This window comes from Notolabrus celidotus, chromosome 4, assembly GCF_009762535.1.
Source record: "Notolabrus celidotus isolate fNotCel1 chromosome 4, fNotCel1.pri, whole genome shotgun sequence".
NCBI lineage: Eukaryota > Metazoa > Chordata > Actinopteri > Labriformes > Labridae > Notolabrus > Notolabrus celidotus.
This window is the reverse complement of record NC_048275.1, coordinates 18,837,846-18,852,251: the sequence shown is the minus strand read 5'-3', so window position 1 is coordinate 18,852,251 and position 14,406 is coordinate 18,837,846. Positions and strand designations below refer to the sequence as shown.

General features: G+C 38.2%; 1 protein-coding gene across 1 annotated transcript in view; it reads right to left on the bottom strand.

Moving 5' to 3' along the window:
- arid5b (AT-rich interaction domain 5B) overlaps nucleotides 1-14,406 on the bottom strand; it is an 85,656-nt gene that overhangs the window by 19,060 nt on the left and 52,190 nt on the right. Inside the window, exons 5-6 of the mRNA XM_034681832.1 lie at nucleotides 6,835-6,998; nucleotides 3,279-3,558 (exon numbers count right to left, since the gene is read on the bottom strand). Of these exons, the coding sequence (XP_034537723.1) occupies nucleotides 3,279-3,558; nucleotides 6,835-6,998 (444 nt within the window). The remainder of the gene's footprint in view (nucleotides 1-3,278; nucleotides 3,559-6,834; nucleotides 6,999-14,406) is intronic.

The following is a 14,406-nucleotide window of genomic DNA, read 5'->3' as shown; positions in this document are numbered from 1 at the left end:
CAGTACGTACTGCTAGTATAGTAGGCGGTTTTGAAAACAGCCATGGTTCCTTCATTCTGTCCCTAATAAATAAAAAGACACCGTACCTTTAAAAGTAAGCTATATTCAAAGGAAACATTCAAAAGTGCAGTCACATTTTAAACAACCACTAAGATTACAATAAACAGAACTGGGGGGGAAAGCATTGGTTGGGACAAAATTGTGTTTAACTTTCTATATAATACAATATTAATATAATATTCTATTATATATTATATACAACAAAATGTTGACTTAGGTCCTGCCATCCACCAAACTGACAGCCAGTCATGGTACCTAATTAGAAGGCCCCTAAACCAGTTCCTTAAACTGCCTCTACAATATAAACATAATTATAAGTAGTCTGAAATGTCAACAAAAGAATAACACTAAGTTTGTATCAGAGCAACGATTACAATAGCTCTCAATAATCCAGCTCCAGCCTCTTAAAAGCAGATTTGCTACTTTCCCCATAATGTTGTTCAATTTAGAAAACTGAATACTTGTTATTATTACAGACATGAGGTTAAAAGGCTCAATGGTCTCACATCAGCACCTGTGCTCTAAGATGTTTAATGCACACAAACCCTGGAGTCAAATATAAATGTGGCATGGGAGTGAGATGGGCACAGAATGGAGAGCTTTGTTGAAACAACAAACTTAATATTACTGGGATTAAAAAGATGTTTTGAGCCAATTTTAGTGCTTCATGTGTCTCTGCTGGGCTGTAAAGAGCTACAGTTGCAGCCCTTAAAAAACAAGAATCAGGTAAGAGTCCACAGCGGGAAGATGAGGTTCATCTTGGTCCGGGGATTCAGATGGGTTTTTTTGTAGCTGAGCCAACAAAGCATGGGTAAGTCTGGTGAATCATTCAACCATCTGTTGCTTTGTTAAACTCCAGAGGACTCCATAAAAAGATTATTACTCAAACGCAACTAAAATAACATAATTTCAATTTCCATTGCGGGAAAGCAGGTCCTTTGATCTTTTAATGCATTTGTAGCGAGTTTAAAGGGAAGAATATGAAAACGGTGCCTGATTACATCTAAGGGTTTGTTGTATTAATTATGATGTGTTTTTCCTTTTTTTTCCCTCCTCTTTACATGTGCTGATGTGTGCTCGCTGCCAAGGACGAAGTTTAAACAGCATGATTTCACCATTTAATGAGGGCCTTGCTTATGATGTGTCTGGTTTTCAGATTCAAAGCATGTACTGTATGTAAAACAGTTGGCGCGTGGACCTCGACTTTATTCTCAGCTCAAATCAAGAAATGCCAACTAGAAGTAGAAGCATGTTGGGTTTGTAATTTCTCCCTCCGTCTCTCTCTCTCTCTCTCTCTCTCTCTCTCTCTCTCTCTCTCTCTCTCTCTGACTTTCTCTCTCTATCTCCGTCAACCACAATGACCTATTTAAGCAACAACATGTCGGCAGTCAAGATGACAGGATTGTCAAAATACCGCGGTGAGGTTAGAAGAAGGAGGCGACCACAGCTTACCTTCATGTAATAGTTTAGAGTAATGACTTTTTTACTGTGCTATAAACTGTCACTGTTAAATCCAGAAGACATCACTTTCTCTCCCTCTCCTGCCTCTCATTAATTTGCTGATGTTGTCGTGCTGATGTGAACGGCTAAATCTTTCTTGGCTCGTTCAACGTGAATGCAAATGCGATTTCCTTCCTGGAATAAAGACGAAAAAGAAGAAAAAAAAAGAGTAGATTTGAAAGCCACAGTTTGAGATGAGTACCCACGTTCCTACCTCGAGATCAAACACATAAAACAAACGCTCTTCTTCAGTTTCAGGAGACCAGAGTGCGCCCTTTATGATGTTTACGTGCATGTTTCTCCTCTTTGTACCGTGCACACCTGGTGCAAGCTAAGCATCCGACCTATATTAGAAATGTTTCATCTTGGGGCAGACGTGTTTCCCATACATGTGATGTTCTTTTCTGCTCTGTTAGAGGACGTTCTTGGCCTTCACAGGAAGCCCCTTTGACAAGTGTGAGAAGATATTCTCTGCTCATATAAAAGCCAGCCAAAATGTGGTGTGACAGCGAGCCTCCAGAGTCTTTTACTTACCACTAGATGATATTTTTTTCTCTCAGCATACACAATTATTCCTTTAGTTTATTATTACCGCAGATTGAATGTGTGCTTTTTTACACTTTAGCAGTGGTGTAATTTAGAGACTTTTGGGCATAATGCCTGCAGCAGTTGGCAGCCGTCTCCACTTTTTCCCCTTAAGCTCTTATAGTGTGGATAGTTAGGACAAAGTCTGCCCTTGACTTGACTGAAAAGCAGCTACTGCTTTCCTCATGTGATCACAACAGGGGGGCACTATAGATAACATGTGGTTAGAGTAGCTGATTAAAATCCAAACTGGGTTTTTCCCTGCGTGGATTTTAATGACTTACAGTTACAGAGTGCAGTTTCACTCTGATATCTCAACTCTAACTGGAAACATAGACTTCTGATTCTTTTTCCTCCCCATACACAAGACATTTTCAGCTTCAGCTCATTTGTTTATTTTTTTTTTCACTTTGCAAAAAAACTCTTAATTTGGTACATTTCTGTCCCATCAAGTTGTCTTTTCTCCAAGTGTCAGCCAGATTATATTACCAACTGTAAATCTACAATAAAACCCAAATCCATCTCTGAAGTCATTGACCATTGTTTGACGACTTTATATGCCACAGAGCATTCCACTGAAGCCAGTGGTTAGCCATAAAAAGCTTCTTTGTGCACTGCATTGTTTACAGTCAAATTAGCCACTTGAAAAAAAAAGAGTGTGTTCGTTTCAAAACGAAATTTGAAACTCCATATATCTTTGCAAAGTAAATGCTTTCATTTGTTGGTTCATTACCTCCCCAAGAGTAGCACAAATTCATCTGTTTCTAGTGAGTCTCAGTTTCACTGAAGACAGTTAGTTACACAGAGGCTACACTCTAACTTCAACAGTTTAACCAAAAAGAAAGCAGTTTTCTTCAGACAGTTTTTAAACTGCTAAAATAACATCATGATGCAGATTTGAAAAGGAAAGCTTTGTCAAGGGAACAACTTTTTAATCTGTTGGATGGAGATCAGATACCCACATTTAAAACCAGACGCTAAGTTTCCATTTACAGATATTTATGTAGCATCTGTAAACACAGGATAAACCCAAATATACATACCTCTGAAAACTTTACTTTACAGCTATTGACTCTGTTCCTTTGTTTAAACATTTCCGGTGGGGGAATAAGAGAATAAGTTGTCCTACTCACTCTGTTTGAAGCCAAGGAAGGGGATCCTCTCTATGGGCGTGTCTCTTTCTTTCATGTATTTGTAGAGCGCTACCAAGAAAGCCTGCTCCTCCGCTCGACTCTCCTCTGATGTTTCATCCTCTTTCTTCTCCTCCTCATTCCTCTCCTCCTTTTCCCTTTCCCTTTCCCTCTCTTTCCCTCGCTCCTTCTCCTCAACTGAGGTTCTCTTCAGTACGTTGGCCTTGTGTCTGGCCGAGGGGGTTATTTTTCCGTTGGGTACCGTTTTACAGCTGGGTTTGACCTGTGAAGACAAAGCCAGGAGAGTCAGTGCATGTAGCTGCACATCAAAATAAACCTTTATCAGAGAGTTCTCAAAATGAAACACTTTGGATGAAATGGGTTCAAGCACAAACAAATATCCGTACAGGCCACAGAGGCTGCCTCTCATTGATTATCAATAGAGCAGCTCTTCTTGCCATCACAGATTAGGTGCAGATTAGTTTGACTCCAGCTACGAGAGAGAATTGCTAATATTGATTCAACTGTCCAAGGTCGGAGGAATAAGAGCGTGGAAGAGCTTTTAAGGTGGATATTTCCTTCACTTTAAATATTACAACCAATGCCAGATGGGAGCTCAATAATAAGGATTACTGTAAAATACAGAAATGCTGAATCAATGGCTCAAAGTCTTTTAAAGTGAGCTGAAAATCATTCATCAAGTGGATTACAAACATCTGCAAACAGGATGTGATGATTTCACTTGTTTCTTATATAAATAAGATTTTAATTTCCCTCATCGACTAACAGGATTCTGTTTATACAAAATTTATTTTACTTCCATGTTCGCAATACTGCCTGCTGTTTTTATGAGAATGCTTCATAAATCAGTGTAAACATCTTGTTCCACTGTGGGATCATGTTGCTCTTGTTTGAATGAGTATTAAATGGTTTGAGGAAGAGGAAAGACAAACAGAGTGCTGCTTTACGAGTAAGCTAACATGACACATCTATGAAAAAGAAATGAGTCAGATAAACATAAATTATGTTTTTTTACAGACAGGAAGATTGGTCTAAATGATCTATGGATTATTTGATATATCCTTTCATTGCTGGATTCATTGTTGACGCTGTTGTGAAGAACTTCCAGTTCGGTGCCTCTGATGGACAAAGTGGCACCGCTGGTCTCTTTGCTGATTTTCTCGTAAACATGTGTTTGCGGTGTTTTTCAGCAAAAATCTCACCCTGCTTTCTTTTAATAGTCAAAGGTATCACTCATCAAGGATCTACGCCAAGAAAAAAAGTGTGAAAAAAAACTACTGTCAAAGTGCTGTTTATCACTTTATCTGGCACTTACCTCACTGGCACCTAATGATAACAGTACAGAAATACTCACTCTTGTTACTAATGGTCTAGTTTGCTTTTGTAGGTCATATAGATGCATCAAAGTTAATTTTAGTCTGTTCCATAAACAGCTAAAATATATGTATTAGCTTCTATGTGAGGATCTCCTGTTTTTTAAAGCCTTATTTAACCCTCCTGTTATGTTGCAGGTCAAATTGACCCTTTTTAAAGTTAAAAAAATCCCCCAAAAATTGTTAAAAGTATTTTTTCGGTATGAAACTTCTGCGGCTTGGCTAAATAGTTGAATGAACATATAACGTGAAAATGGTTCATTTGCAACCACCCCTGCATGTTTCTAGACATAGATACTGTTTGTGGGTCAATTTGACCCGGCAGTCAAAGTGGAGGCTTAAAGGGGTCAGATGTGTCAAATACTAATTGTTTTTTTGCAACTGTGTTACATATTTCCCCCCAATCACATATACACAAACACACAACCTTTTAACATGAAGAACAAGGGCGTTATCCTCATTAACTACAGATCACTGTGCGCCAAAACAACACGCCATAAGAACAGTTTCTTCCCCCAGGCTGTCACTCTGATGAACATTAAACCATAACAGTGTCATACCTGTTGGATCAATACTCTCTGTAAATATACATGCAAATATACAATGCAACAATTCTCCAAGCAGGATTCCATATTTCTATTTTTTGTACTATTTAACTACTATTTTTTTAATGTAAAAACTACCTCTGCTACTCACCATTGCACTTTATCATATTATTTTAGCCTGTACATATTAGTCATGCCTATTTGTTGTTCTTTTGTATTTATAGCTGATGTTATTGTTATTATTTTTATTTTATTTTTATTTGTATGTCTTATTCTTATGCCTTGTACAAAGAGAGCACAGTTTACCTAAGTCTAATTCCTTGTGTGTTCAAGCATACCTGGCCAATAAAGCAGATTCTGATTCTGATTCTGATTAAACCATGATCTATGAGAATTAAAGAACACTATTGCACTTAATATCAATTTAAATGGTTAGTAATGAAGTTAATAATGAGATTTAAAAAAAATGTTTATTGGGATTTTTTGGGTTCTGACATTTTTTGATAATTAAATCTGTCCCATGTTAAATTGCCCCAGGAACATTATTGTTGTTCTTGAGAAACAAACATAACAGGAGGGTTAATAGTATGTTGATGACTTTTTCTATGTTCTATACTCTTTTTAAACAGGAATCTTCATGACACTCATGGGACTCCAGGAAACTGTAATCTAAGTTGTTTGTTGAGTACTTGACTGGCAGTTTAATCAACTATTACAGTTATAAGTGGCAGACTTACATTTTATGACCTAGTGTGCCATAAATAATACATTTGTCAGAAGTGAGCACTGTTTCCTGTTGTTAGAAACAACAGTTCCTTCTATTTATATGAAACCAGACCATCATAGGAATATTTAATATTTCTATAAAGTTTCTTTGAATACCTGTCAACACTGCAAAACAGGCTGGTGTCAGATGACATATTTTACAGCATGCAGACAGTGCCTTTGATTACAGCTTTGACTGGAAAGACTCACAGGAAGTGATACATTTTAGTTTTGCATGGCAGCAATGTGAGATTTTCACAAAACACCACCTATGAAATAGCCAAGACCAGCAAAGAGAGAGGAGATGCTGATTTGTTCACAGGAGGCACCAAAATAAAAAAAGAAAATGCATACCAAAAGTAAACAGCAGTTTAAATTTCAAACTACAATCTAATATAAAAAAGTACTTCTCCTTAAGTAAACTCTTTGTGGTAGGACAAGAACAAACAGATGTAATATCAGTGTCACACCAGATCAACTCCAAATAAAAGGTGGCCTTCACTATGGTGAGTTTTGCTGCATGTACTGAACAGATTGTGTCTCACAGAGAATTCTTCAAGAAACTAAAATGCTGCAACCTTCATCTGTAACTAAGAACACAAGGACAACCTGAAGAGCAACACAAGCTCCTCCACAAAAGGAGACTTTAACTACCATTAACTTTATAACCCTCTTTAGTTATCATACATTATTTACCTACAAAATATCTAGAAGCTTATGAGCTCTACTTTTCATAAAGGACCTCTGTTGCACAAATATCTTTCATATACTTTAATTCAGTGTAATGCATCATGGTATTAAATGTTTTATTATTATCTTCAGCTATTGTAGTATTATCTAATTCATTTTTCCTACCTTGGTAGTATTTTTACTCTCGGGGCTGCTGGGGTCCAGTGCTACCACTGCTGCTGACCCCTGTGTGGACCCTACTGACCCCTGACCCTGAGTCTGACCCTGGGAGTCCCTCCTTTGAGAGATGGACAGCTTCTTTTTCCGGGGTCGCCCCTTCAGGTTGGGAGCTGGGGGGACAGAAAGAAATACACAAAAGAGAAGATTAACATAGTTGTAGCCGCATTGTGAGATTAAATCTGTGAGTTTGTGTTGCCAAGTGTGATGATTTTATTTTCAAACAATGTTATTACACAACAATGAAGAACAGAAATAAAACACATCTGAAAATGTTTATAGCCCAAAATGCATTTCCTCCCTGGGAACACTGACTTTCAGCTGTGGAAAACGGAGGCTATGACGGGAACATTTACAATCAGGGAAAGGAATTTCACAGGCTTGCTAGCCTGTAGCTAATTATTTTAAAACTGGATTAGTGCAACATTGTGCTGAATGGGGTAGGAGGCTGCCAAATTGCTCCAGTGTGCTAGTAAACACCATCCTCAAGTTGCCTCTCAGCCTCGAAGAGAAACTGTATTTGAATTCAGACAGATGTATTTTTAAGATTTCCAAAGAGGGCATCGTAACAGTCAAGTAATTAGTACAATACTGTAAATGACAGATGCGGGATAACCCACAAACCCATAAAAAAGAAGACAATTTAAATAGTTTCTGCTAGAAGAATTAGTCGATATAGTGCTAGTAAAATTAAGAGCATGTGTGTGGCTTCTTGTTTTTCACAGTAGCCATCTTATCTTCAGCTGCTAGCTTTTTAAAGCATTATATTATACTTAGATGTACTGATCGTCATGCCTCTACTTCTCTGTTTAGCCTGCTCATGTCTTAAAGCTGAACGCTGTTAATTAAAAACACATGAACCTGCCTGATAGGAGCTCTTTGTTTGAAAGGCTGGCAGATATAATTGCTCAGTTCACATTACACACACAATAAAGTATTTAAGCCCTCCAAGTCCTTTGTACACCCACGTTTATGTCAACCCGCGACTGTAATGTAACTTCTTGGCAGAGAGCCTTGCCTCCACGCAGCAACACAAACAGAGATAAGCTCAAATGAGAGAGAGAGGGAGAGAGAGAGAGAGAGAGAGAGAGAGAGAGAGAGAGAGAGAGAGAGAGAGAGAGAGAGAGGCAGAAACTTCAAATAATCCAAGTTCAGTCACGTATTTCACAGCGTCAACATTCTTTCCCTCCATCTGCAATGACAATTAAATCACATCCAAGGTTGTTCTCTGCCAAAGGGCCTGTGTGATTATTTTTGTCGGATCAAATTCCCATCAAGAAAATGTTACAATAACACTGGAGCTGAATAAAAAAAAAAAAAGAGAGGCAGTCATTAAAAAGGGTAAAATGATCACGACTCAGCAACCTATCACTTCATGTTGTTATTTTCACAAAACACTGCGCCGTAGAGAAACAGTGCAGGGGAAACTTCCAAGGGCATTTGTTGTGCATTTGTCATCCCTTTGGCACTAAAACAAGTTCTCAACACTGTAATCTTTACTTAGAAAGCTCTGGGTGTGTTTCCTCTCTCTGATGTTTTCTCATTCTGCTGCTCACTCTGTCTCTTTTATCCTGCCAATTACTCATTAATGCAGAGAAATTACATAAACCCTGGGATTTATTTATGTAGTCGTATTTATTTTTAAAGAGACAGATACATAGGCAGCACGTTTCATTGCACTCTGAAGCCCAAGCCTGTGCTATTGTATGAACTATTTAAAAGGAAAAAAAGAGCTAAAAGACAAAGAAATTTCATTACATGTGTTTTGAAACAGAGAACACTGCCAGAAAGCACGCACAAAAACATTATGTGATTTGTGTTTGCAAGTTTGTGCATGAGATTTATTGGTTAACATGTGACATCTGTTTTAACAAAGGGTGCAGTGGTTTGAGTGAGGTCACACTCCTGGTGCGGTGCTGTTTTTAGTCCAATCACTAACCCCCCTGACACCCTACACCGACTTACATAACCTGCCTGTCTGTTTACATTTTTCATCAGGTCAAATACTGCCGCGTAAGAAAATGCTGCAATTACAGCAAAACGCTGCTGCATAACACACAGTGACATGACAGCGAGCCGGTTTAAATTCATTGACTTATTGATGGAGGACAACCTGAAACACAGTCAAACAACCAAAAGTAGATGCTTGCTGTAAAAACGGAGGTCAAACAGTGCATTCAAGTATTTCTGTAAACACACACACACACACATGCACACACACAAACATACAAGAGCAGGCACACAAGGTTAAGCGCTGGCAATCTTTCTGTGCTGCAGAACTGCTGATCTGCCTTCCTCATGGCAGGAGTTGCATAAGGGAGGAGTCATCAGCTTTAGAATAACACAAAGAAAAATAAAACACCGGCTGACTGTGCAGATTGATTTTCTGGATAGAAACATGTATGGACATTTATAGTCTGGAGAAAACCAAGTCGACATCACAATGGAATGATTTTTCCCTGGGGGATGGGATATTTTTACAGCTCTGCGGGCATTAAGTGTTTTCGTCAATGTACGAGAAAAGAGAGAGATCATTTAAGTATACATGATACTACCCTCCAACAGGCCTAAATTAAGCACTTCAGTCATTCACCAAAAATGGCAGCTGACAAAGCTGAAGAGTTCCTGTTCGCTTCCCATCAAGTTACTTATTTGTCAGTCTGTGGCTTTCTGCTTATCTGGGCTGCTGACATGAGTTGGAGACGTGCCTTGAAGTGACCAGTGGACTCTTGCCTGGTCCTTCAGGAACCCCAGAGGGCATAATGTGCTCACACAAGCTCACAAAGTCACACACTGCTCATGAAGCTGAACAAAATTCAGGCTCACAGCTTGTCGAGGGGAGGCGAGGCCATGCACAAACACACAAAACACATACATTTATAGATAAATACAGGTAAGGGGTATTCCCTGGGGTGTGAATCCATCATGTCTTGTCACACAGAACAACTCCCGAGTCGTGGAAGTCACGACAACTTCAGCACAGCCTGACAACTTGATACCTGGATGCAGCAGAACGCTTTCGGTTGTACAACACACCTTTGTGTAATAATTTCCTCCCCCTTAGATTCAATTAAATACAGCCCTAATACCTTTTTTTCATTGCCATTCAGCTGATGTCACTGATAATGAAAAAGTCATTAGAGAAAGCTCAGGAAGGGGTTCTGACGGTCCTATGCATCAACAGAGAAGAGCCACAGGGAAGCCCAACAAAATGGACTGATTGATTGAGAGGCTGCTGGGAATGCAGAGATATATTAAGCTGACTGGAGGATTCAGCTGATGGGTACCTCAGTGGAAAACACACACATACACACCCACACACACACACACACACACAACTGACTGGAAAAAAAAAGTAATATATGCATGTGTTCAATTAATGATCTTCTCTTTAAAAACTCTCTTTGATGTGGATTGACAAATGACCGGTCTGATGGTGTATACATTATTTTGCGTTTGATCGGCAAACCAAAGTTTTAAGCTCAAGTTTTTTAAGATCTAAAAATCCCTTTGATGTATTAGATAGCAGAAAAGCCTTCCTTTTATTTAGGGGGTTTCAGGATAGCATCTACAGCTTGAAGAATCTGTCACAACTGCTGATGTTTGCGAAAGTTACTGTTTTAGAAATAGGTGGTACATGGTAAATATCGGGGGGGGGGGGAGTACAAAAATATTCAAGTACAAGTACTCAAGTAAAAGTACATTTACTATGACTAAATGTACTTAACTTGGATAGAAGTAAAAGTACTGCTCTGTGAATTCACTCAAGTAAAAGTCCTTTATTTTAAATGTACTTAAAGTGCAAAGTACTGAGTACTTGCTTTTAAACTGGGAGGATGGAGTTGTCTGAGCACCTATGATATATACTAAATATTATACATGCTAAGATATATTGTTAGCATTGTCTCTGTTAGCGTGGTGGCATGCTAATATTAGCATTTAGCTCAAAGTAATGTTATTTTGTGTGTGATAAAAAAAGGAAAACAAGGGCTGGGGGTGGGATCTTTTTCTTAATTTATTCTATTTTTGGTTGTTTTTATGTACAGCACTTTGTGTTACAATGTCATTGTATGAAAAGCGCTTTATAAATAAAGCCTGATTGATTGATTGATTGATACTTCGACTGAAACATAACAGTTCACACACTCCTTAGTGTAGATTTTTGAAAGTAATGCAACATTTTTTTAAGATTTTGGTGATATTCCTTTTTAGAAAATGTGAATTTGATGCTGATATGACTGCTGTATATCTATCTTTCCCTTTTGCCTCTCTTTTGCTCTCTTCCCTCCTTACAATATCACTGATACTTCATTTTCTCCTTCTGGTTAAAGAGTGAGGAGAGGAATGTAGTGAACTTGTACAAAGCCTTGATGTTTTCTGACTTTTATCGAGGTCAAATCAAAATATCTCACTTCTAAATACTTGTAGATAATTACTACAATTAAAAAATTACTGAAGACAGACAAAGAAAACTGTTGATTCGGAACTGAAACCTGCTGAGCTGAATAAACAAACATGATATGGAAATTAAATGTGAACACATACAACTGCCATACTCATCAGACTAAGCAAGCTACACGGAATAGGTCTTATCCCCTCACAAACACACTATGACTTACTGAAGAGGAATCTATAAATGTGCACTTTCATTAAACAAAACACCCGCACAAGTATTCACTCAAACCCTTAATTCAACTGTTTAACTTCCACTTCCTCTCAGCATAATGAGGTCCAAGTTCAAACAAAGAGGTGAAGGAGGAGGAGGAGGAGGATGAGTGAGGCATGACTGGAACAGGCTAGGGTTAGGTGAAAAAACATGTTTCGACATAGTTTGTTGTCTCACTTGGTTGCAAATTCACTAAAAGACCTGACACCCACTCAGCAATTATCAGCAGAGCTCACAGCCAGAGGTAATGCTCATGTTGTAATACAAAGCCGTGTATGAACAGTTCACAATGTCCTCCAGAAAACAACAGAATACAATTTATTACAGCTAAATTATGCAATCATGAATCACTTTTTACATAAACACATTTCTCACTGAGATTAAGGATGCATATGGAAGAGTGCCATGCCAAAAGGGCATTGTACTAAGATGTAAAATTAAATGTCAAACACAAACTTGGTCTTTAGAGAAAGTATACAGCAACCATTTGAAACAGTTCAGCAGCAGAGAGACATTGATAAGTAGTTTCTTTGTTGTAATCGATGTGAATTCTCCCTGAGATCCACTCAGTCAATTTGAAGTCACTCCTTAATGAGTTACACGGTAAAAGGGCAGAGCGGTTAAAGGATTTTTTAACCAAACACAGTGAATAACAGCCCACGAGCTCAGACCACAAAGACAACAGCTTCAGGAGAGATAAATATCCACACAGGTGAGAATCATAATGAAACTCTACCTGTGAACACGCCCACACACAGACAAAGGAGGCGGCTCAGGTCGGGTGTACAGGGTTACAGAAGTCCGTTGGAAATTTACAACCACTCATAAAACATATGGCACCGTGACAGACATTATTTAAGCAGTGAAAGAACTAAGCAAAGGCTTTCTGTGTATATGAAAACAGAAAAAACACCCAGGTAATGGAGCAGTACTGCTGCTGGAAAAGAGAACTATCTAGATGGAAAACAGAAACAGAGTTTTGGAACTCAAATTAGAATATAAATGAATAAAACAGAAATATGATTGTGAGGAACAATAATGGCATCTGGAAAGAGATGAACCAGAGTAAATTAAATCGAACAAACAAACTGAATAAAACCTTACAAATCATATTCCCTGATGCAACTCATGTGACAGACTTTAATCCAGTGAGCAGCAGAGCACTGAACGTGTGATCAGTGAGGTGATATTACACTATGGTGGAACATTTTAACTCTACTGGAGGCACAGGGATGTGACAAGGGAGGCTGCAAAGCAGCAAGACAGTCATACCACAGAGAATACAAAAAAGGCAGCGATGACTGATGTCTCAGCCAGTAGTGACAGGAGACGGCGTGTCTTCACTATACATCAAAGAGCTTAGGGGTCGGAGAGATTTCAAGTATTCCTGCTCAAGGGCTGCTCGTTTCTGACCAGGGTTTCCATTCTGTTAAGAAACACGTCCAAGATTATGTTTCTTTCAAGGAACTATCATGTTTGTTATCTGTGTTTCTTCTTTGATGAGATATGTTACAAGTTTATCAGATCAAAGGGCTTTCTTGTACAAAGTTAGGCCCGCATCAAAAAACCTCAGAAAACAAGATACAAAATGGAAAACTGAAAACTTAGCCTACATTTATGGTTTCATATTATGTAGCTTTTCTTGGTATCATTTTAAGCCAGGCACACACTGACAGACTTTTAAACGCTTTGGAAAATGTGAAGGACCCCACACATGACGATAAAAAATGACAGTCTTCTTCTTAAAATGTGTGGTGTCATGTGACAACTCCAAACTGCAGAACCCCACGCTAACAGATTCTATTCACCAACAACCAGAGTCCCGACTGACTCTCAAAAACTGAAAATCTCGTAAAATCCCTCGCAATTAAACATGACTTTAGAGTAAACAACAGTGATTTATGTTCCCTGTTGTACCTTACAGCTGAAATGTCATGGTTTTTTGTTTGTTTGTTTGTTTTTTGTTAGTTTATTTGTGTGAATGTGTATATACATATCTATATATCTATACACAATTACTCTATGTCTAATTTATTTCATTTTGGTTATTTTTTGTTGTATGTAATTTTTTTAAAGTCGTGACCACTTGTTTAATGCCAGGTGTTGGCAATACTATTACTCTTGTTATAAAAGAAAATGTGAAAAAAAAAGTGTTCAAAAAAAGAGTAAACATTGCTAGCTGCTAAGCTACTTGACACATCCTCTACGGTAACAATTTCTCTTCAATCCATCTCCTTGTCAGTTTGGTTGTGTTGTGTTTTACAGGCCACGCTACATAAACACATGTACTGTTGCGACACATCAACAACTTCGTTCTCTATTTCTGTCGTTAATCTAAGTTTATATTTTGTATTTATACTGACCACATAGTTACGTGTGGAGCACTTCCGTCTTAACTCTGTTTGTTTCCTGATTGGCTATCGCTCCGTTCTATGTGGCAATCCCGGACAATCAATACAGTGCATACTCTTCTATCCTCAGGGTTCCCCTCACACAACTGGATTTCTGATCGTAACTACTGAAGATGTTTAATATTTAACGTGTAGACAACAGGATAATCTGACAACATAATCAAATCAACTGGCCTTATTTGGTTGTAAGGAGTATCTGGCCCAAAACCGGCCCGATTATCTTGTAGTGTGCACCTTGCTTTAAATGAGGAAGATTTATTTTTCCAACTAGTTTTAGAATAGAACACAACATTTATCATTTTACAAAAGAAAGTTTATTCCACTGGGTATCAATGTTTATTTTATTTTCTCTTTCCTTTTTTACTGTTTCAGTTTAGGTGACCAAAAAAAACCTTAAATCTCTTAAATTAGACTTTTTCTTGCAACAAATAATCCACTTGAGAA